Here is a 22575-nt window from a genome sequence, read left to right as displayed (position 1 = left end):
AACCGTGGCAGCCGATCAATAAAGCTCCCGTCAGTGATCCTGCAAGTTAGACGCATCCGACTGAGGGATTGTGCATAGGTGAAAGGTCTCAGTCTGGAGTAGTGTCCACACGCCTTCTCATTCAACATCAACAGTTCACCAGCAAGCTTTACTATACTGACTGTAGGTTCTCTTTTCAGTTCGATAAAGTCAGAGAAATGTACTGACGTTGCATTTAAATGATTAAATCTATGTGGCCATCCTTTTTCTATACCGATTATCCTGTTCAGCGACAAGAGCTGTCTGACTTGGCAGAAACTGACTGCTGGCTATGGTCCCGCCCACCAGAATTTTGTAAATGCATTTGATTGGATGAAGAACGATCAGGGTGAAGGCCCACGTGTCGTAGGCACTGCATGGAGCGCACGCCACTGTTGATAAGATGACATGTGAGCGGGAACAATATAGTTAGGAGTACTTTAGTTCAACTGATGATGTGTGCGTTCTCACTGGTGTTAACGCACGTGGTTTTGTTCACAGCATTGTGTGACAGACAAAATCAAAACGTCACTTCCGGTATCGATATCGGATCGGTATCACGATATTTGGTCCAGCATTACTTGTTAATGAATCAAGTCCCAAATCACTGGTATCACCCATCCCTAATATAGAGACAGAAACCGATTCACACTCACATTCACACCGTCATTGAGTGGCAACTGAACCCATGCTGCCTGCACCGAAGTCTGGCGAATGTACCACTTTATCATCAGTGACATTATTAAATCCCTTATTCAATTTTAAAGTAATTAAGCCAAGACTGTAGATGACGTCTACAACTTTGGCTGGTTGGATTTGGCCTAATATTTTCCAAGAATACATCTGCTCTCCTTTGCTGTTTACTGAAAGCATAGCCAGTCCCTGAAAATAGGGGTTGCTATTAGAACGGACTAGTTCTTGTCACAGTGTTGGGAACATGTGGACACTCAGGGCTCTATTTTTGTAGACAGCACATGCGGAAATGCAGGCGTATCCTGATTTTCGTGAAGGAGCGGGTTTTGCTGTGCCAAATTGAGAATTAAGATGACCTTGCCGCGCCAAGATGGGTGTTCCGGCATTGCGAGGGTGTGTCCTTTAACATGCACTGGCAATTTGGTGGCAGAAAGTTGTCTAAACTAAACTATTCGGTTGCTGGAACCACATCTAAGTTTGGCGCACTAGGTAGACCGCTGGTCTAACGCAGTTTTGGTGAATTCGATCAGGGTGACCTGCGGTGGGGATCGAGACTTGAGTTCCACTGGCATATTTAAGTCACCAGCGGTAATCATCAGCTCCTTCTGCTTTTAACGAGGCTCACGTGATCTGACGCCACACCAGTCAAGCGCAGTAACAATGCTCCGGATCTCCGCGTCCTCTCCATGGAAGATGTGAGTGCGCCACTTTAAAAGAGAATGCGAGGAGCTTCTTTGATTGGCGGCGAATGAAGTCGGCTGTGGTCACGCCCACAACAGCGCAAATCAGCCTTTTTATATGCGCCAACTTACAGGCACCTGGGAAATTACCGACACCCGGTTTGATCCGCCTCCGCAAAGACTGAGGACATAACACGGCGCCGGCCTTGCACCAGTCACGAAAATATCGCCCATAATCTTGGCTTCAGAATTGAATCCCTCAACACTAGCATGATGGAACCAAACAGAACCGTACCATCCCATGTAACCTAATACATAATGCAAAGACTACATGTGGCATTGGATACAATATGACATCATACTGCATCCAAACTGTTACGAATTCCTCTAATTCACATAGCATTGTGTTTCATTCCATTATTATTCAAATGACATCCATACTGTCCATATGGCCCACGTTGGATTCCTCAGTAACTAAGATCGGTCGCGTGTTATATTGGGTGGTGTTATGCTGCCTTATGGTCACATATTAGAGCTGTAAGCTATTTTGCAACAGGAGGTGGGTTTATAATCGCTTCAGGTTGGTCCCTGGCATTAAAAAGTCATTATGGAAAAAAACAAAAAAAAAACGACCTGATAAAGGAGGGTTTGTCTTATTTTTTTTCTCAAAGTCTTTGCATTCTTTAAGCGCAGCCCCTTGTCCTCTGTTTGACGTCACACATGGCCAGGGGTTAACTCTAAAATAGCTCTCACGGCTAAGTTAGGAAACTAAGGGAGGCATGTTTAAAACAGCAAACAATGTGGCCGGCTGTAATTCTTTTTTCACATGCACAGAGGGTTGTTTCAAAGCTTGCGCCAGCTTGAGTCAGCAAGATCTCTTTTCTCCAATGCACCCGAGGCTTTGCATGGTTGGATCACATGAAATGTTATCAAAGAGATCGGAGCAGTTTCTGCTCTTGTGCTCTGTTGACTCATGTGCACTGAAGACTGCTCAAACTGTGTGAATGATTTTATTTTCATCCCAAGTTGCACTCCCAGTGTATAAATCCAATAAATGTTAACATTGGCTATCATCAAATATCGTCAATGTCCAAAGTCAATTTTCATGTGTTTACTGTCTTCCCAATAGCCTCAAATCCCTCCAGAAATTTGCTCGAGAGGCCTCGGAATGTTGTACTTGTCATGTAAAATGATTTCTCTCTGGATTTTGCTTTTAATAGCATCATAATTGAAATAAATGTCCCCCCGACTAAAAGAAGAGGAAATATAAATCCACAATGTACGTAGCCCTTCTTTTAATTTATTCATCCACTTGTAGTCTTACAACCAGAATGAAGTATTTCATGCAGCCTTCAAATGGCCATTTCCTGTTGAGCCTCCTGTTGTTTGCATTATTGCTGCAGAAACTGGATGTACACACGTGTGCAATGTATAGACTCACATCTGAGAAAAGTGTTTTATATTTAGACTACAAGTGGTTTGCCTTTTTCGCCTTGCTGCAGGTTGTGTCACCATTGGGCGTGGTCAGTGGAATACTATAACTGTATGAGTCCATCAGTGAAGCTACACGTCGTTTGAGAGTGACTGTTCGCCGTGTTACTCACATCAAATGTTTCCGGACATTCATTTGCCAACCAATTGCTCACACACGTAACAGTGGCAATGACAGTGCACCAGATTTACCAATGATACTAGCATACGAATTTCAAATTAAAGGCAAGTAAGATTTCTTCGTGCATGAAGACTTGACCTAGTATTCAAAATGTACTTTAGTCCCCAGATCTAACTCTCTGGAGGGAGCGGCAACTACATGGTGGTCGCATATGAGTCATTTGCTGCTAAAATGTGTCTGACCAGTGATTGGCTTGCATAACGAAGCAGTTGCTAACCAAAAATCAAACTTGGTCTGAAGTGCCACTTGACTGTGACATTGATTGTAAAACTGGATCTCCTTCATTATTGCTTATTGCCATCGAATTGTTGTTATTGGTAACACCTATTGTTACACACTTCTTTTTCTCAGTTCTGTTCTGTACACGTGGAAAGATAGTCCGGCCAATTTTCAGCTTGGCCCCTTCCTTTGTCAGCGAAAGATTATCTTGATCAATTGTTCTGTGGAATGGGTTGTGTCTTCTCCCCGAAAGTGGTCGTGGCCACCAATTGTGAAATATGTTCAATATTTAAGATGAAATGACTTGTAGCCAAGCGAATGATTACTTGAGCAATGACAGAAAAACGCAACCATGGATATTAAAGCCTATCGAAAGTCAGACTGTGCGGAAAGGTGAGACTTAAAGAGCAACGCAAGATGCAGTGAAACATTCAGACTTAGACAATGAAAAACTGACTGCATTGAACGCCTGCTAATCTTATACTACATGCTAACTTAATTATCCTTCATGTATGGATTGTCGTTTTTTTGTTTTTTTTTCTAATGTGTTTATTTTCTCTTCACAGATGACACATCATCTAAAGAGATCAGCAGGGTATGTTTTGCCTCACTGTCAACATATATTTTCACGTTGACTGCATAGTGTGTGACATAAGCACGATAAGCTAACCTTGGCCGGTTGTGTGTGCTTTCTGGATTCTCTGTCTGAAAAGGTTTATCCTGTTAAAAGCCATATGTTTGTTGGTACACACATAGATTTCGCCCGCGTAGACTGGACAGTTGGAAAAAAATGTCCCTTTTGCAGCCACACCTAGCTCGCACCTTATTCCGACGCCTCTGCCCATTGGAATCAGTATCTCAGTCCGCTTAGTGGGGAGCGCGACCTCAATGAAAGGAACTTACAAACCATATACACAGAAAAAATGAGGGTCACTCAACCTTTTCTGTGCGTCATCCATACGTCTGTGCAAACAGGATGTGGGAGGGTCGAATGGATCCCTAGAGGGAGGCTTTCTAGTGCGCCGCTCTCCCTGCCGCGCCCCCGTCCTCAACCTCCCTGCAGGCGCAGACATGACAGGTCTTTGGCCCTGTGCTAGCAGGAGGTCTGCGTGTTACATAAGCACACTTTTAAGATGACTGCGAGCATCAAAGCTCCACGGCTCTTTAATCAGAGCTGTGAGGCTTCGATGGCTTCCTCTCGGGATACGGGGTTGGTGATCCCTCAGCTAGAATGCAGCGATGAGGGAGCAGGTTAAGGGTGAGGATGCGGATAATTGTGATAAAAGGTTCTCCTTTTGTGAATGGTGGGAAGATCCTACTTCATTCAAGAAAAGACAATCATGAAAAGGGACCTTGCAGTTGGTTTCTATATATTTCATTATTGTACATTTTTGGTGTATTTGTGTCCAGCAGTACCAGGATGCGAACATGCAGGGTGTGGTGTATGAACTCAACAGCTACATGGAGCAGCGCCTGGACACTGGAGGAGACAACAAGCTGTTGCTCTACGAACTCTGCAACATCATTAAAACAGGTACGAGATGGTGGTAAGGTTCTTTATCTGCTCGCATTAAAAACATCAACTTTTTTTATTAGTGTCCATCCCTCTAATAGACGCTGAGTCATCCACTTAAGAGAAATAAACATCTCCTTTGGATACTTTCTCATCAAGAAAAAAGGGTAGTGGTAACTTTAAATAGCGTAGCTATTGTTCACAGACACATGACAATGTTAACTACCGAGCCCGTTTGAATTCTGTTGCCTACCTAAACAGCAGCGCAGACACAAGTTTTCAAATTTATTGAAGTGTAGTAAACGAGTTCACTTTGCAGCACTCAAGCTGATATCATGTACGAGGAGATGTCTTTTCCGTTCCAGTATTGACAAACAGTGCTAAACTCCGGTTTCGGAAATAGCATTACCTGCGACTGTGTACCCTGCCTGTCGCATTAAGTCAGATGTGACAAGCTCCAGCTCACCAGCGACCCAAATTAAGTGTTATAGGAATGGATGGATGGATGGATGAGTGATCGCTACAATATAAGGATCTATTTACGCAAAGCGATCGACTTGACCGTCCCTGTTGTATTTCCACTCTTTAAACTCATCCTTTGTGTCTTTCTTGTTCCTGCAGCAACAAAAGCTGATGGATTTGCACTTTACTTTTTGGGAGAATGCAACAATGTAAGTTCTAAGGAAGTAATCCGATGCAATTTCTTAGCAAGTTTAGTTTTGTGTTTGAGATGTTCTTGTCTTTTCTTTCCGCTGCTTCCAAACAGACGTTATGTTTGTTCACCCCAACGAGGACCAAGGATGGTCCCCCAAGCCTTGTCCCCTCTGGCCCCATCGCATTCGGGACAACCATTGCAGCTCATGTTGCCAAGACTCGCAAAACACTTTTAGTAGAAGACATCATGGGGGTAAGGTTGTTTTCTGCCATGATCCATATTGAGCTAAAAACTCGTTCAGAAATGACCTTCATTGTCCTGCGTGTTCCAGGACGAGCGCTTCCCAGACGGCACAGGGCAGGACTCAGGGATCCGTGTTCATTCTGTCTTGTGCCTCCCCATCCTCACTGCCATCGGGGACCTCATCGCCATACTGGAGCTGCGTCGGCACTGGGGGAAGGAGCCGTTCAACCTCAGCCACCAAGAGGTCAGTCCCACCTAGAAAAAATATGTCGGATTGGAAAGATGGCACCTAGGCTGGTGTTCAGCCTAATCTGAAACTCAACTCAGAAGAGTGAGGTTCAGATTTATTTATTTTTATTTATTTATTCATTTATTTATTTTTACCTTACGGGACTTTCTGTGGAACAAATACATTACATACATTGCCAAGCGTTGATAAAAAAACGTGAGCTTCTTAGTGCAGTTTTTACAAGGACTATTAAGTCTCCCTAAATGTATTGATTACACTGGTCAACAGCAAATTTGAATCCTAGATGGCTTTATGTGTTCCTTAATGTATTTTACTTTTTTCCTAGCATATCAGGTTTTTGAGATATTTTCATTTTTTGTTTTTAAATTTGACCTATAAAAGCTTGCGATACAGATTTGACCAGGCATTGTAATTTATAGCAATGGTGTTTCAGAAAAATTACACTTGTTGCTTAATTCATAAACATTACTCGATATATTATTATATTGCATCATATTCTATTATTGTTATCATTACTATTAATGTATTATGAAAACCTGAAGTGCTAGAGAAAAAACAAGGGCAGATTCAAAATCTGTGCAAAAAATTCATTTTGAAAATTACTTACATCTCTGATTTCAAAATGTATTAAATTGTGTTGACAAGTGTTATTTCAGTCTATCTTTTCAAATACTTTTACTCACCTAAAAATGCGGTGGTTCGTTCCACATAATACGAGTCTTCTAATTTGTGTATCTAATCCAGATGTAATAACTGGAAATGAAATCTGAACTGTTAATCTCATCTCATATTTCACTTTAGAAGTCAAACTTCTTTCAAATCAAAACATACCTGTTCAGCATTTCATACTCCTCCTCATCTAGTCTAGTTGAATTCATACAATGAAGTTTCTAGTATGTTTTATTCACTTTTACCTTGATTTTACTGTGTGATTGTACAGTGTCATTTTGTGTTTTGAAAGCTGCCTTAATAGGAAATTTCTGTCATTGCTATAAAGTAATTGGCCTCACTGTTCCAATACTTTTGAGGGGGAGTGAATGAAACCACATTTGCATGACTCTTCCACTTAACTAATTCACACAAAAATGTTACTAACTTAGCATACTCAGAGAATAGTTTGTAAAGATACATAGAAAAAAATTAAATTGACATTTCCCTTGTGGGCTGTGAGATTAGTAAAAATTCAAGTTTTATATCCACTGAGGGAAATTTGCATTAGACAACTGCCCTTTACAGAATAACAAACTGCCTTGTAACTAAAAAGCATAACCCATATTGATCCCCATATACATATAAAAAATAAAATAATTAATATAAAATGTAAAAGTAAATAATAGTAATAATAATAATTAGTAGTAGTAGTATAAATGTATATAATTAAAAGTATAGAAGAAAATACGATGCGGTCAAATTCAGAAGTTATGCATTCAAATTCAAAATGGGAAAAGTATTTTAGTATTTTTTTAAAGACTGTAACTTTATATTGTGCATTGTTAATTCATTTAAACATTTTTTCCTTTACAAAATCCTACAAAAAAATCCTACTAGAGTTTTGTGAAAAGGATACATTGCATACAGAAGGACCATTGTGCAAGTTGACTTTGCTTCATTATTGTTGAAATGTGAAAACGAAGCAACATTGTTTTCAAAAGTTTTCTTCAATTCATTTTGCATTAAACACCACCGAAAGTGAGAGTGAAGTCTGACTTTTTTTTTTCAGGTTGCAACAGCAAACTTAGCCTGGGCGTCAGTTGCCATTCATCAAGTCCAGGTGAGCAAATGTCCACAGGGTCCTGTTACAACACTGTTACAAATGCTGTACACTACAATGTACTTGAGTCAATTCATGTTTGGGAATAAGGTGAATGCTGACATGCCCACTTATAATGATCTTAGCGGCATTGTTTGTTCTGGTTCTGCGCTGCTGTTTTTAATGGAGAAATCCACTGTGTACTTGGAACGGTGTTGCGACCGGGCTCTGTCCAATCAGCTAAGCCGTAGATTCAACAAACAGGTCTCCGAGGACGTCATTACGCCCCGGCACTGTTTTTATGTGAAGCCATAGCATAACACCTAAGAGAAGCAGCGTCCCACGGCAGGACTGGCCACAGTGGGCCTCTGAGCCTCTGTCAGCTGCATACTGTAGGACTGCAGCACACGGCACTCTTGGGCTGGCTGCTTGCTGGAAAACACGGTCGCTAGACAGACATGTTGGTGTGTTTGGAGTACAAGCAGGATACTGCAAGTGTGCTCGGGCAAATGCGCGAGCTCACGTTTGACCTGACCTAGTTCTTCTTCTCCTTCTTCTAGGTGTGCCGAGGCCTCGCCAAACAGACTGAGCTCAATGACTTCCTACTAGATGTGTCAAAGTAAGAGTCGCTCCTGCCTTGAGAGCACTATACAGTCATTTAGCCTCAGCATTAGCATTATCAAGCTAAAAGTGCTTTCTCACTGGGGGAAAAAAAGTTCACTTTTATGTCTTGAATGTTTTGTGAAATATATCATTTCTTCTCTTCTCACAGAACATACTTTGATAATATTGTGGCAATAGATTCTCTACTTGAACACATTATGGTAAGTGGGCTTTTTGTTTTCTTTACCTTCATCAAAGATATTTCATCACATAGATAGATAGATAGATAGATAGATAGATATATAGATAGATAGATAGATAGATACATTTATCTATACAAACATGTCACATTCATTAATAATATGAAGCATAGGAAAGATCTTTGTCAACAAATTCGAACTTCTAAAAATAGGATAATTGGTAGTTTTGTAATTATTTGCATTTACTGACATGGTCAATTTCCAGGTTGTTTGGAGCAATTTTTCATAGGAAATAAAAACCATATATGTCTCCAGGAATCAAACTATTCCCATCATAAAATGTCTGACAAATTACATCACTGGCAGCGGGCCGAAGCCTCATATGTGATCATTTGGTCAATTTAATATTTTTCACAAACCTTTACTATTGGTCTGTCCACACATATGGGTGTTATTTCTATGAACTATTAGCCAGTCGGAAGTGTTGAAAATGGCTTGCTCTCTTTGCTGATGCAATGATAATGATTGAACAAATGATGATTTTGGAGGTGCAAATATTCTGCCTGACACCAGGAATATACATCATCATGTCATGTCGAGTTGTTCTAATGGCTATCTTTGCTTTCTTTACAGATATATGCAAAAAACCTGGTGAATGCCGACAGGTGTGCACTCTTTCAGGTAGATCAAAACAACAAAGAACTGTATTCTGACCTGTTCGATATTGGTGAGGAGAGAGAAGGCAAGCCAGTCTTTAGGAAAACCAAAGAAATTAGGTGTGTAACGTCAACTTTCTGCTACCTTCAGCTACAAAGTCGAAGTTGTCTGTTACATCTTTACAGGGAATTTGTGAACAGTGCAATTGAGCTAGTACATATTCATGAATTTTTGACTGTTGTTATTATTATCAATCTGATAATGAATTGCCATGTTCATTGACTGCTCCACTCTCTCATATCTCCCTGCAGGTTTTCTATAGAGAAAGGAATAGCTGGTCAGGTGGCTCGGACAGGGGAAGTCTTAAATATCCCAGATGCCTATGCAGACCCGCGGTTTAACCGGTAAGCACCCAAAGCTTTTAGCATGACTTCATTTTCATGAGCAACTTCTTCTTCGCTTTCAACAACCAATGTACTAAAGTGACTTTTTGATGATTGGGTCTTATTTGACAGAGAGGTGGACCTCAAAACAGGTTATACCACGCGCAACATCCTGTGCATGCCCATCGTGAGCAGGGGGACTGTTATTGGAGTGGTGCAGATGGTGAATAAGTTAAGCGGTAGTGCCTTCACTAAAACAGATGAGAACAACTTCAAGATGTTTGCTGTCTTCTGTGCCCTGGCCTTACACTGTGCAAATGTGAGTCAGTGAACAAATACGCTCATTTAGAGCGACCGTACATATCGACAGGAAAAATATTCATTATGGGGAGATATTATTCCCATATGGCAGTGTTTATTTGTATTGTACTGTAATTGGAACGATTGTTGCTTTGAGTTAAAATGCTCTTTGATCTCGATTATATGGACAAAAGCGTTGCTACACCTGTTCATTACACCAGCGGGAGGATAAAATGGAGTCAGCTGGAAGACTTTTCCGGGAAGACTTTTGAAGTGTGTGCAACGTTTTGCTCATTCAGCCACATGGTCTCAAACTCTATCAAAGTCATCCAACTAAGCCTTTAGGTACCGTGCTGGAACAGTGAAACTGTTCCCACAAAGATAAACTGACGACGCAATGTTAATGCTTGAATAAATTATGATTTTGGAGGTACAATATGTGTTGCTAAGATTATGGAGGAAGAAAGGAGTCACGCTCAAACACTGATCGATGGAGGTGTGTCTCAATACTTTTGTCCATATACTGTAAGTTGGATTTGTCAGGAAGCTTGTGACAATAGCCTTTTTTTTTAGATGACTGAATTTTCAGCATTGGTTATACTCTGATGGTTGCTGTCGCTAGTGTTGAGTTTTCTCTTTCTTAAAATCTTTTCGGTGACTTTCCTCTTCTGTGTCTTGTGTGTAGATGTACCATCGAATTCGCCACTCTGAGTGCATTTACAGAGTGACAATGGAAAAACTGTCTTACCACAGCATCTGCACCTCAGAAGAATGGAAAACACTCACTCAGCTCAACCTTCCCACTCTCATTTATAAAGAGATCGAAATGTGAGTCTTGTAATGCTTTATGGACTTCATCTCATGAGGCCTGCAGAAATGTATTACTTGTGTGGTGTACCGTGCGGAATGGATATCAGTCCTCATTTCATCTATGTGTGCTACTTTGTTGTCATACTGTCACCTTATGCTAAAGTTGTTTTTTTCAATAGTTAACACACAAAAATAACCTTCCATAACCTTCCATATATATATATATATATATATATATATATATATATATATATATATATATATATATATATTACAGTAGTTAAGAAATGTTAATCGTTTGACAGCACTAATATATATATATATACACACTAATATATATATATATATATATATATATATATATTAGTGCTGTCAAACGATTAAAAATTTTTAACTACTGTAATTAATCTCAATATATATATATATATATATATATATATATATATATGTATATATATGTTATGGGAGGTTACTTTATATATATGTGTTATGGAAGGTTATTTAGTGTTGTCAAACGATTAACATGTTTTAACTACTGTAATTAATCTGAAAATGTTCTACAAATGATCACGATAACTCGTATTTTTCCACTACAATTTTTTACGAAGCTTGGAACCGATATTTACTTGAGTAAAATGTATATGTGTGTGTGTGGGGGGGTGTATGAATATATTTCAGTCGTTTTTACTGGTCTGTGTGAACAGAGATAGTTTAGACAATGTTGCTGACTATACAGAAAACATCTCCATTTTAGTAGTTGTGCTGGGTGTAAAGGTAGAAGGTTGAAGCTACGTGTGTACGTGTAAGCTGCCATATCTTAAGTACAAAAATTTGGAGGGGGATCTGAATAGGTTTTGAATGTACTGTATTGTATTTCTGTTGTCTTTCATATGGTCCAGCCAGGTTGGTGTCAAACTCTGCAGTAGGGAGGGCTCTCTTGACAGGAGAGAATTGGCATGACTTGCAGACAGTTTAACAGGCTCCTCCAGCAAAAGTCACTCCTCTTTCTCCTCCAGGTTTCACTTTGACATCAGTCCTTTTGAAGAGATCTGGCCTGCAGTTTTCATCTTCATGGTTCACAGCTCCTGTGGAAAGACCAGGTAAGGCACTACGGAGCTGTTAAGGTGCCAGTATCTGTTTTAACACCCCTTTTCTCGCTTGCTGTAGCTTTGAGCTGGAGAAGCTGTGTCGATTCACCATGTCTGTACGCAAAAACTACCGGCGTGTGCCCTACCACAACTGGAAGCACGCCGTGACCGTGGCCCACTGTATGTATGCCATCCTCCAGAAGACCCCTGGGACCTTCACAGAGCTAGAGGTCTGCTACTCATTGGTGCATGTTTTAATCGAGATAAAACTGAATGAAATAACATGATATGAGTCTGGAGTGTGTGGCTGCAGGAATGATTTTTTTGCTTTTACAGAAGAAGGGACTCTTGATAGCCTGCCTGTGTCATGATCTGGACCATCGAGGGTACAGCAACACTTATCTGCAGAAGTTTGACCACCCGCTGGCTGCTCTTTACTCCACCTCCACGATGGAGCAGCATCATTTCTCTCAGACGGTCTCCATTTTGCAGGTAGAGCTCCACTGTGCAACGTCAACTTTATGTCTGCAGTCGGAATTTCTACATTTCCGGTGGCACAGCTCTGGGATCAGACCATATAGTGGTGCTGTCAAGCATACACTGCAGTACGGCTGCAATAATATTATTCAATTTGAATAGATTAGATTTTTTAAAATGCAAAATATAAAGTAATAGTAATGGAAGATGCTCTTCCAAACTTATTTAATACCTTTGACCTAAGAATCATCATTTTAGGTACACATTAGAACATTACTGTTTTGGTAATATTAGTGAGAGGTTCTATTTAAGGGTCTTGAGCTAATTGTGTATGAATCATCCCATATTTTTTATTATAATGTACCAGTTTTTAGGTGGGCCCTTTTGTTACTTAGTAAAAGACTAAATTCGGAGGGCCTGCCCTGAAGTTTCTTTTAGGATAAGAAGCATTCACTGTGTCTGGCAAAAAAAAAAAAAAGAAAAAGCAAACTCCTTTCACTGTAAATGGATTGCGTTGGTTATCCATATAAGTACTGCACATGTATTTTAATGCAGTTGTATGGTGCTAGAGAATGTTAAAATACTTCAAAGGTCAGAATATGGTGTATGAATCTTATAAACAAGTTGAATAAAACATAACATTTATGGAAATGCTGGCAACGTAAACAATGGCGAGCGACCGTGCAGCTTTACGTAGCAAACACAGGTGTAAAACAGATTCAAGAACAGTCCCCAACGCCCCCCCCAACCCCGTCCCCCCCCCCCCCCCCCCCACCAAATACTTCAACAAATGGTCAACTAGGGGTGGGCGATCTGACAAAAATATCACATCACGATTTTTTAAAAATAAAATCACAATCACGATTTTGTCATGATTAATTTTTTACATCGTTTTTTTAAGACTAATTTCTGACCATTTTCCTCATGTTAAACATATAAAACATATCTAAAATGTGTATAAAACTCTAAAAGAAAATAAATGACATTTTAAGTCAGCTAAGCTTTCTGAACAAGTTTTAATTTGAATAGTGACAATTTTTAGCAAAATGTGCAGTGAATGTAAACATAAAAGGTAACGTAATGTAAACATAAAAACACAGCTTGTAACGCAGGTCTAGTACTTTGAAGAGTCTTTTAAAGCCCTTGTTTCCCACTGTTTTAATGGGAATCATGTCTTCAGCAAGGTAAAAAGTCACTGCCTCAGTTACTTCTTTACACTGCTTGCTTGTTTTTTCATACGTAGTGCTCTTGTTAAATGGCTGTGATACCGTGGATTCCGTTAGCTTGGACCTAGCGACTGCCTCCGGCTACCAATGGTCTGGTCTCCGTTCGCTTTGGCTGTCGGCGCTGACGTCCGAACCGAGTCTCTGCAAACTTTGCAAACAACTGGTTTGTGCTTTCTCCTCTGAGGAAAACCCAAACCAAATCGAAACTGTGGATGTGGAATTTCTTTTCGGGACCAACTCTGCTTCGTGGTGACTTTCCGCTATAGCTTTCCGCCATACAAACAAACAGGGAGGCGGGGTGTGTCACGTACGGTGCATTGTGCGTGCTGTGATTGGTTGGTCGGGCATACGCATCAGCAGCTTTGCACCGCCATAGAGCTAAACTGTTTAGAATGTGCCATGTGGACGATCAAACGATCTTTCGGCATTATGAGATCATGAACATGTTAAACCGCTTAACGATCTAATATCGTCATATCGCCCACCCCTATGGTCAACAGATCTGTGATGGTTTAAAATCATGTTAATCACATGTAGTCTAGCTGAACTGAACGCCTCATAAGTGGAGCCTTTGCTTTTTTATTGATCTCTTTGTTTCTCATAGCTGGAAGGGCACAATATTTTCTCCAACCTGAATTCCAGCGAGTATGAGCAGGTGCTAGAGATCATCCGGAAGGCCATCATCGCCACCGACCTGGCCCTTTACTTCAATAACCACCAGCAACTGTCAGAGCTGCTCACTTCAGGTGATCTTGACTTCAACAACCACTCACACAGGTGAGATCACAGTCACAGTACAATACAGATGAGTTGGGCGGAGTTTCACGCACAAAAACACTAGCAGGGATGTCGCTACACCGGAGCTAGCATGGGGCTATTGACCCATCAGAAATCTGTGTAGGCCCAGATAAGCCCCTCCTGCATTTTATTTGATATTCTAAAATATATATTATACATTCTTTTCTCGGGCGGCACGGTGGACGACTGGTTAGCACGTCCACCTCACAGTTCAGAGGTCGTGGGTTCGATCCCGGCCTCCCTGTGTGTAGTTTACATGTTCTCTCCGTGCCTGCGTGGGTTTTTTCCGGGTTCTCAGATTTCCTCCCACATTCCAAAAACATGCATGGTAAGTTGATTGGACTCTCTAAATTGCCCCTAGGTGTGATTGTGAGTGCGGATGTTTGTCTCTGTATGCCCTGCGATTGGCTGGCAACCACTTGGGGGTGTCCCCCGCCTACTGCCCAAAGACAGCTGGGACAGGCTCCAGCACGCCCCGCGACCCTTGTGAGGAGAAGCGGTATCGATAATGGATGGATGGACATTCTTTTCTCAGCCCCGCATGTATCAGTCAAGCCCCCCTCTAGCCCCGAAAGAGAAAAAATTCCTGGCGCTGTCCCTGAACACTAGTGAACGGTATATCAGCACTCAAGGCGATAACATAACTTTGCTCTCCTCCAGGGACCGTGTGATTGGTCTGATGATGACAGCATGTGACCTGTGTTCCGTAACTAAGCAATGGCAGATCACACGACTCACAGCCAACGACATTTATGCTGAATTCTGGGCCGAGGTACAACATCATACAAGTTTAGAATGATGTGCAACAGTTGCAAGGGTTTCAATAAATTTGAATTGTTACTTTATGCTCTCTGTACTTATTTTTTGCTTTCCCACAGGGAGATGAGATGAAGAAGATTGGGATGCAGCCCATCTCAATGATGGATCGAGACAAGAAGGATGAAGTCCCACAAGGCCAAGTAAGACCACAAGTTTTGCTCACTTTACAGATTTGATCGATTTATAGCCAGTGCCTTATAATTTATCTCTTTCGATTGGAAATTTAAAATTCAGTTGCATTCAAAGGGGTAATTTTATCCCACCAACAAACATTGGATATACAGTTTTATATATCATTAATTCACAGAACACGCATCGCACGTTTATTTCAAATACTGTACATTGACATTTAGTATGTTTATAACAGCACTCAAATTAATCACAATTGTAGAAGATTTTTTGTGGCAAATGTTAAAGTGTAAATCAACCCAAACATTTTTTCTTCAAGAATATGTTTCCAGCAGGCCTATTAGTTGAAACACAGCATTCTGGTTAATATTGCGTTTGTGGAATATGAGTTAAGCAGCAAAATCCACCCCTTTTTAGCCATCTCAGTGAGCGGCCATTTTGTCATATCTGTCGACTGAAAATGACATCACAACTGCTAAAGGCTCAGGTAACGACCAATCAAGGCTCAGATTTAGAAAACAGGTCAGCCGTGACTGAGCCCTGAGCAGTTGTGATGTCATTTTCAGTCTACAGAAGTGACAAAATGGCCGCCCCCAGAGATGGCTAAAAACGAGTGGATTAACTCTTATTCCACAAACGCAATATTTATCAGAGTGCCTTGTTTCAACTAGTGGTATTGCATAGAACATATACTTGGAAAAAAATATATGGTTGGTTTGACTTTCACTTTAACATTTGCCACAAAAAAATCTCCTACAATTGTGATGAATTAGATTTTTTTTCCCCATGATTATTGAGTCTATTGGGCTATTTTTTTTTAAGTCATTTTCATAACACTAAACTATTTAGCACTTGTGTCCACTTTTGTATTGGAATGCATTAGAAATCTACAAGATGTTCCATGTGATATATTGCATTTGCATTTCTAATTACTGTATCATCATTTGAAAATGTGTTGAAGTAAAGAAAGCACCAATTGAAGTAATGACTAGTCACTGTGTTAGACAGATGAGATAATCCTGTATTATGGTTACATTATGGCTTTAATTTGTTGATAAACACAGAATAAGTTGTTTTAACCTTTAACCTTGAAAGTGACATATAGGCAACATGTTTATCGCAGCTACCACACTGTTTCTATACTTTGCTTCTCTATAGTACTTTCTAATTATTCTCCATTTTTAGGTGGGATTCTACAATGCTGTAGCAGTTCCATGTTATACGACACTAGCGGGTCTTTTCCCTCCATCCAGTCCACTTCTAAAAGCGTGCAAGTAAGGATCCTATCATACACGTCTCACAGCATCTAAAGGGATTTCTTATGTTGGTTTTGCTTTCCATTTATTATCAAATCAGATTATACAGAACCCATTCAATTGGTTTTATTGTTATCAAGTCCCAAAACAGAAGAAAATAAACTGATATTATGAAAAAAAAAAAAAAAAAAAAATGCTCAGTTTTGATTTTTGCGGTGGACAAGTGGTTAGCTGTCTGAGTTCTGAGGTTTGAGAATCAAGTCTCAAGATCCTACAATTGCTCCAAATTGCCCGTAGATGTGACTGGTGAATGGTTGTTTGTCTATGTGTACCGTGTGATTGGCTGCTGATCAGTTTGGGGTGTATCCCGCCTCTTGCCCAAAGTCAGCTTGTGATCTGAATGAGGGAGTAATGGTATAGCAAATGGGTGGGTGGATTTAATTTCAATAAGGGATGGTTGAGTGTGGTTCTAAAACAGGTGTGGTGTGTGTGCAGGGAGAACTTGAGCCAATGGGAGAAGATCGCGCACGGTGAGGTGGAGGATGTCGTTCCTAGCCGGCCTTCTGATTCAGGACCTGTCAAAGTGGACAACTGACTACCAAAGGGTTGACTGCTTGCCATAACGAGTTCAGCCTGAACATTGCCACAGTTACAAAGCTTTTTTTTTGTTTGTTTTTTTGAAGAGGAGCAGGAGCTGGATCAGCAAATAGGCGCCTTGACTTAACAAAAAACACAAGTTACCTCACTGGGTGACGGAGGTGTCAATGCTGATGGTTTTACCGATCCCAGAGACTGACTGACAGCTAACGGGAGAAACTAAAACCCATCACCCTACATCCACTCCGTTTGGGAATTTATTTGTTAAAATGGATTTGTGCCATTTTGGTTGTTTATTTGGCTTTGTTTATGTTATTTGTTATTCTGTTTTTATTATTATTGTTAGTATGTTACTATTATTATTGTTATGATAATTATTATTTGAGTTGATTCTTTGCGGTCTTGTATTTGAGAGGCCTTACACTGAACCTTTCACAGGAAGGTGATGTGAAACCTTGTGTGGGTTCATATTCTTTTCAAATGGTACTGTTTGCCTTCTGTGGTAAATGAGTCACTACTACTTCAGCAAGGTATTCAGAGACAGAAGGAATGTGTAGTACATTGAACGTGCATGGTCTAATAATGCCACCTTAGAGATGAGGGGGACGTCAGAATGTTTTTCTTTCTTACTTTTGAGCAAAAATCCTTTGCAGTACTTGAATATAGACACACAACCTGTTCGATCACGCAGATGGCAGAAATCCCGCACTATATATTTTACGACAAAAATAGATGAACTGCGACGACGAGAGGACGGGGATTACTGTATGTCAGCACTGTCACAAGAGAGTCACAGTGTGTGGCCTTGAAGTTGACCCCCATCACAGCACTGCCCCTAGGCCATCGCTAGCACTTGGAACCTTCTGCAAGCAGTCACTTATGTTTATGACAGCTTGTAAACATTTTACATGGGATTTCCACACATAGAAGCAGACGATATGATTGGTGGAAATGAGACTCGAGCACTACTCTGTTTCATCAGTGTCAAATCTGATAAGCTGCATGTAACTCTGGGATTGTTCTGCAAGATTGTTGCTTGACTTTTTGCAGGTGTGTTTAACACTTCACCGTCCGCTCGTTCTCCTGCAAATGATTTTCCAAGATCTTCCTCAAATACATTTTCTTGGTCTGTTCTGAATGGTCATTCCAGTGGACGTAGTCCCTCTAATAATTTGATTCACAAATGCTAAGGTGGCCCCAACAGTGTGAATGTACACTTTGTTTATTTACAGTGCATATATTAAAAAAATTCTGCACACCACCCTTCAAATGCCAGGTTTAAGAGATGCCATTTCAAGACTTTCCACCATTAACGTGACCTACAAACTGTACAATTCCAATGGGAGAAAAAAAACCTTTGTAGTGGGGAATTAAAAATAAACAACTGAGATAATATGGTTGCACAAGTGTGCACACCCTGGCATTTGAACCGGGATGTGTAGGCTTTTGTATCCGATGTGTTTTCTGATGTTTTCATCCCCGGAATGTGGCATGTGCATTGGTGTGTTCTGTCAAACTGTTCAAAATTGCTTCCAGTAAGTTCCAACCAAGAGCAACAATTAGCATGAATTTAGACTGAAATGATATATAATTTGCATAGAAAGTACAGTAATAGGTGTGTACTGTGTGCAATATAGATATTTGCTCTAATGGTGCTCAACTGAATGGCAGTCATGCACTTTCTGAATATTTGTGTGTGCGTGCGTATGTGTGTCTGCAAGAGTGTATGAGAGTCTATTTACTATTTACATTCACCCCACATGGTTGAGAACACGGTGAAGTCCACAACACTGCACTGTTCCTTCTACTTTACAGCACCAGTTATATCACTATCTGCACTACGTTTAGCATATCTTTATCATTATTCTTGGGGATGATGATGATTATTACTATTATTGCTATTATACCTATTATTTTCTTAATTAGAATTAAATTTAAATTATCTTATATTTTTTATACAAAGAAAAATAATGTTGGCCTTTTTTTGTTTGAGACAAACGAAATGGTCCATACATGTTACTGTTACCCAGAATAATTGAGGAATGTTTCAAATGTAAGCATAAGAGCAGTAGCCAAAATGACTTTTATTAAATACCTGAAAAATACAACTGTGTTGGATCATTTTTTGTGTGTTTGTATTTTTCAGAAATGTCACTCCAAATATCACTTAAGGTTGACATTTATGGACATGTTGTGTAAAATGAGTTTCACTCATTCTTTTCACTTGCATCTTTGTTAGCTGTAGCATAAATTAACATTTTCATTTCCCATTCAATAATGTAGTCATCGTATGTACCAACAGGTGCTAATTTTAGCACTCAAAGGCCAACAGTACAATTATTGTTGCAAGATCTTAAATGCAAAAAAAGAACTCCACCTGTTATACATATACTGTATATATACATATATAGACACACACACACACACGTATTAGGGCTGTCAAAGTTAACTCAGTTAACTCAGTTTTATTTACTTCCTGTGGCAGCTTCCCTCTGCTCACTTTGCAGCCAAACTTAGAGGAGAGTCACTGTCACAAAGACATTTTTTTTTCCATACTAATTCCAAGATTTTACTCAAGTAAATATCAGTTCCAAGCTTTGTAAAGAAATTGTAGTTGAAAAATATGATTAATCGCAATTAGTTATGAAAATCTTGCGATTAATTAATTAAAAATTTGCAATAGTTTGACAGCACTAATATATGAATATATAATTTTGCGTTTTTATGTAAACATATGTTTTTTAATTTCTTATACGTCATGAAATTCATTTTATTAAAAAAAAAACATCTTCAGTGCACCTTGGACTACAAGCGTAACCACATTCACACCTTTGTATTGCTCATTAAATATTGTGCATGTGTGTCATCGTCAGGATGTGAAGAAAGTGTCAAGAGTCGAGCTGATCCAACAGAAGATCGCCTGGCGGTGTTCACTGACATCTTCGATGATGTGTGTGAAGGCTCATCTGTATTTGGATGCATCCTCAGGGAAATTAAGCTTGTTCCATTTCCACTCTACCCATCGGCTGAATTTTTTTTTTTTTTTTGAGCATGTGTCGTCACACGTGCCTGATGGGACGGCGAGTTCCTGACGTGTTGAGCAGGCAAAAGTGGCACAAACAGCAATCCCGGTGTGTCAGGCGGCGGGGTCAATGACTCCATCGTTGCTTATTCAAAGGCGACGTGACACACATGGAACGTTTTAGTATTTATATTATATTATATTATATTATATTATATTATATTATATTATATTATATTATATTATATTATATTATATTATATTATATTATATTATATTATATTATATTATATTATATTATATTATATTATATTATCCATCCATCCATCCATTATCTGTACCGCTTCTCCTCACAAGGGTCGCGGGGCGTGCTGGAGCCTATCCCAGCTGTCTTTGGGCAGTAGGCGGGGGACACCCTGAACTGGTTGCCAGCCAATCGCAGGGCACACAGAGACAAACAACCGCACTCACAATCACACCTAGGGGCAATTTAGAGTATCCAATCAACTTCTCGTGCATGTTTTTGGAATGTGGGAGGAAACCGGAGTGCCCGGAGAAAACCCACGCAGGCACGGGGAGAACATGCAAACTCCACACAGGGAGGCCGGAGCCGGGATCGAACCCACGACCTCTGAACTGTGAGGCGGACGTGCTAACCAGTTATATTATATTATATTATATTATATTATATTATATTATATTATATTATATTATATTATATTATATTATATTATATTATATTATATTATATTATATTATATTATATTATATTATATTATATTATCCATCCATCCATTATCTATACCGCTTATCCTCACAAGGGTCGCGGGCGTGCTGGAGCCTATCCCAGCTGTCTTCGGGCAGTAGGCGGCGGACACCCTGAATTGGTTGCCAGCCAATCGCAGGGCACACAGAGACAAACATCCGCACTCACGATCACACCTAGGGGCAATTTAGAGAGTCCAATCAACTTACAATGCATGTTTTTGGAATGTGGGAGGAAACCGGAGTACCCGGAGAAAACCCACGCAGGCACGGGGAGAACATGCAAACTCCACACAGGGAGGCCGGAGCCGGGATCAAACCCACGACCTCTGAACCGTGAGGCGGACGTGCTAACCAGTCGACCACCGTGCCGCCGCTATATTATATTATATTATATTATATTATATTATATTATATTATATTATATTATATTATATTATATTATATTATATTATATTATATTATTGTATTTTATTGTATTGTATTGTATTGTATTTATATTGTATTATATTATATTGTATTGTATTGTATTATATTATAAACTGGTTGCCAGCCAATCGTAGTGCACACAGAGACAAACAAACAAACATTCACACTCACACCTAGGGACAATGTTGAGTGTTCAGTTAACCTACGATGCATGATTTTGGAATGTGGTAGGAAACCGGAATACCCGGAGAAAACCCACGTAGACACGGGGAGAACATGGAAGGCCGGGGCCGGATACAAACCCATGACCTCTGCACTGTGAGGCGGACATGCTGACCAGTCGACCACCGTGCCACTACACATAACATAAAAAATTAAAATGTTACAGCAATTAAAAAATAATGTAAAGTGCTTTTATAAAGTTCAATTAGTACACACTCTTTTTTGTTATGTTATTTGGGTGTTGGATGTGTGCATTTCAGGGGCATGTCCCAGTCAGTGACAGAAGAAAGTGGAGGTGGTTTGGCCAGTTAGTCTACGTGTGAGTGTCTGGGCATGAGTTGTGGCTGGCTCCTTTCAAGTGTTCTCATTTTGTATTTGTTTTATTAGACTGTTTATCGCGTTCAATAAACGGCTGAAAGTGCATCGACAACTGTGGCTCTCTTTGCTCACAAGTCAAGGCATTACATCACCTTTTTTTCACTTAACTCGAGCAGAGAAAAACTTTCTCAGAAAAGCAAACACTTTTTTTTTATACTTAAATGTATGTAATGTTTTTGAAATGTATCTAAAAGATGTAGAATCTTATTCAGATATGAATGGTACTGAATACTTTTTTGCATTTTGTTATCATTCCACTGTGCTTTCATTGATAGTGATATTCAAGAGTAGTACATGCTATATATAAAAATAACAGGATTCTTATTTTCAAATGTATGTGTCTCAATATAGAACATAGTTAAACCTTTGCAAAAATATTTTTAAATGTTAACCGGTTGTAATACTTTACAAGACTTTTTTTTTTACTAGTTGGCTCGGAGAAATCAAATGGTTTGACTACCTCATGATGAGGTGTGGTGGCCAATGGCTATTTTGACTAAAGTGTCCGTTGCCAAATGTGACTCTTTGGTCAATAAAGTGCTTCAGGAAATAATAAATGACAGTGACAAAAAAGACCCCTGCCCCCCCACCCCCCACACACACACACACACTCACACACACACACAATAACAGAATGTTCTGTTCATAACAGGCCCAGAGGAGCAAAACTTTAAGCGTTGTTGAAACACTGACTGCACTGGTCTATTCTGCATGTTAAAACCA

The 22575-nt window shown here is 39.8% G+C and overlaps 1 protein-coding gene across 6 annotated transcripts in view; it reads left to right on the top strand.

The window, feature by feature from the left end:
* pde10a (phosphodiesterase 10A) overlaps positions 1–19144 on the top strand; it is a 64333-nt gene extending 45189 nt beyond the window's left edge. For 3 of the 6 annotated variants that reach the window (XM_086045880.1, XM_086045877.1, XM_086045881.1), the window contains 20 exons: positions 3849–3877; positions 4693–4816; positions 5417–5466; positions 5562–5702; positions 5782–5937; positions 7664–7714; positions 8254–8312; positions 8466–8517; positions 9130–9272; positions 9465–9557; positions 9669–9855; positions 10522–10664; positions 11663–11746; positions 11814–11964; positions 12071–12226; positions 14042–14214; positions 14896–15007; positions 15114–15194; positions 16369–16457; positions 16935–19144. In XM_086045880.1, the coding sequence (XP_085902006.1) occupies positions 3849–3877; positions 4693–4816; positions 5417–5466; positions 5562–5702; positions 5782–5937; positions 7664–7714; positions 8254–8312; positions 8466–8517; positions 9130–9272; positions 9465–9557; positions 9669–9855; positions 10522–10664; positions 11663–11746; positions 11814–11964; positions 12071–12226; positions 14042–14214; positions 14896–15007; positions 15114–15194; positions 16369–16457; positions 16935–17034 (2174 nt within the window). In that variant the 3' untranslated portion in view covers positions 17035–19144. Of the gene's footprint in view, positions 1–3848; positions 3878–4692; positions 4817–5416; positions 5467–5561; positions 5703–5781; positions 5938–7663; positions 7715–8253; positions 8313–8465; positions 8518–9129; positions 9273–9464; positions 9558–9668; positions 9856–10521; positions 10665–11662; positions 11747–11813; positions 11965–12070; positions 12228–14041; positions 14215–14895; positions 15008–15113; positions 15195–16368; positions 16458–16934 lie in introns of all 6 variants that reach the window. The other 3 variants (XM_086045878.1, XM_086045882.1, XM_086045879.1) reach the window with 2 other exon arrangements.
* The last annotated feature ends 3431 nt before the right edge of the window (positions 19145–22575 follow it).

Source organism: Filicampus tigris, chromosome 11 (assembly GCF_054856515.1).
Source record: "Filicampus tigris isolate MCC_2025a chromosome 11, RoL_Ftig_1.0, whole genome shotgun sequence".
Taxonomy (NCBI): Eukaryota; Metazoa; Chordata; class Actinopteri; order Syngnathiformes; family Syngnathidae; genus Filicampus; species Filicampus tigris.
This window is presented reverse-complemented; position numbering and strand designations above follow the sequence as displayed.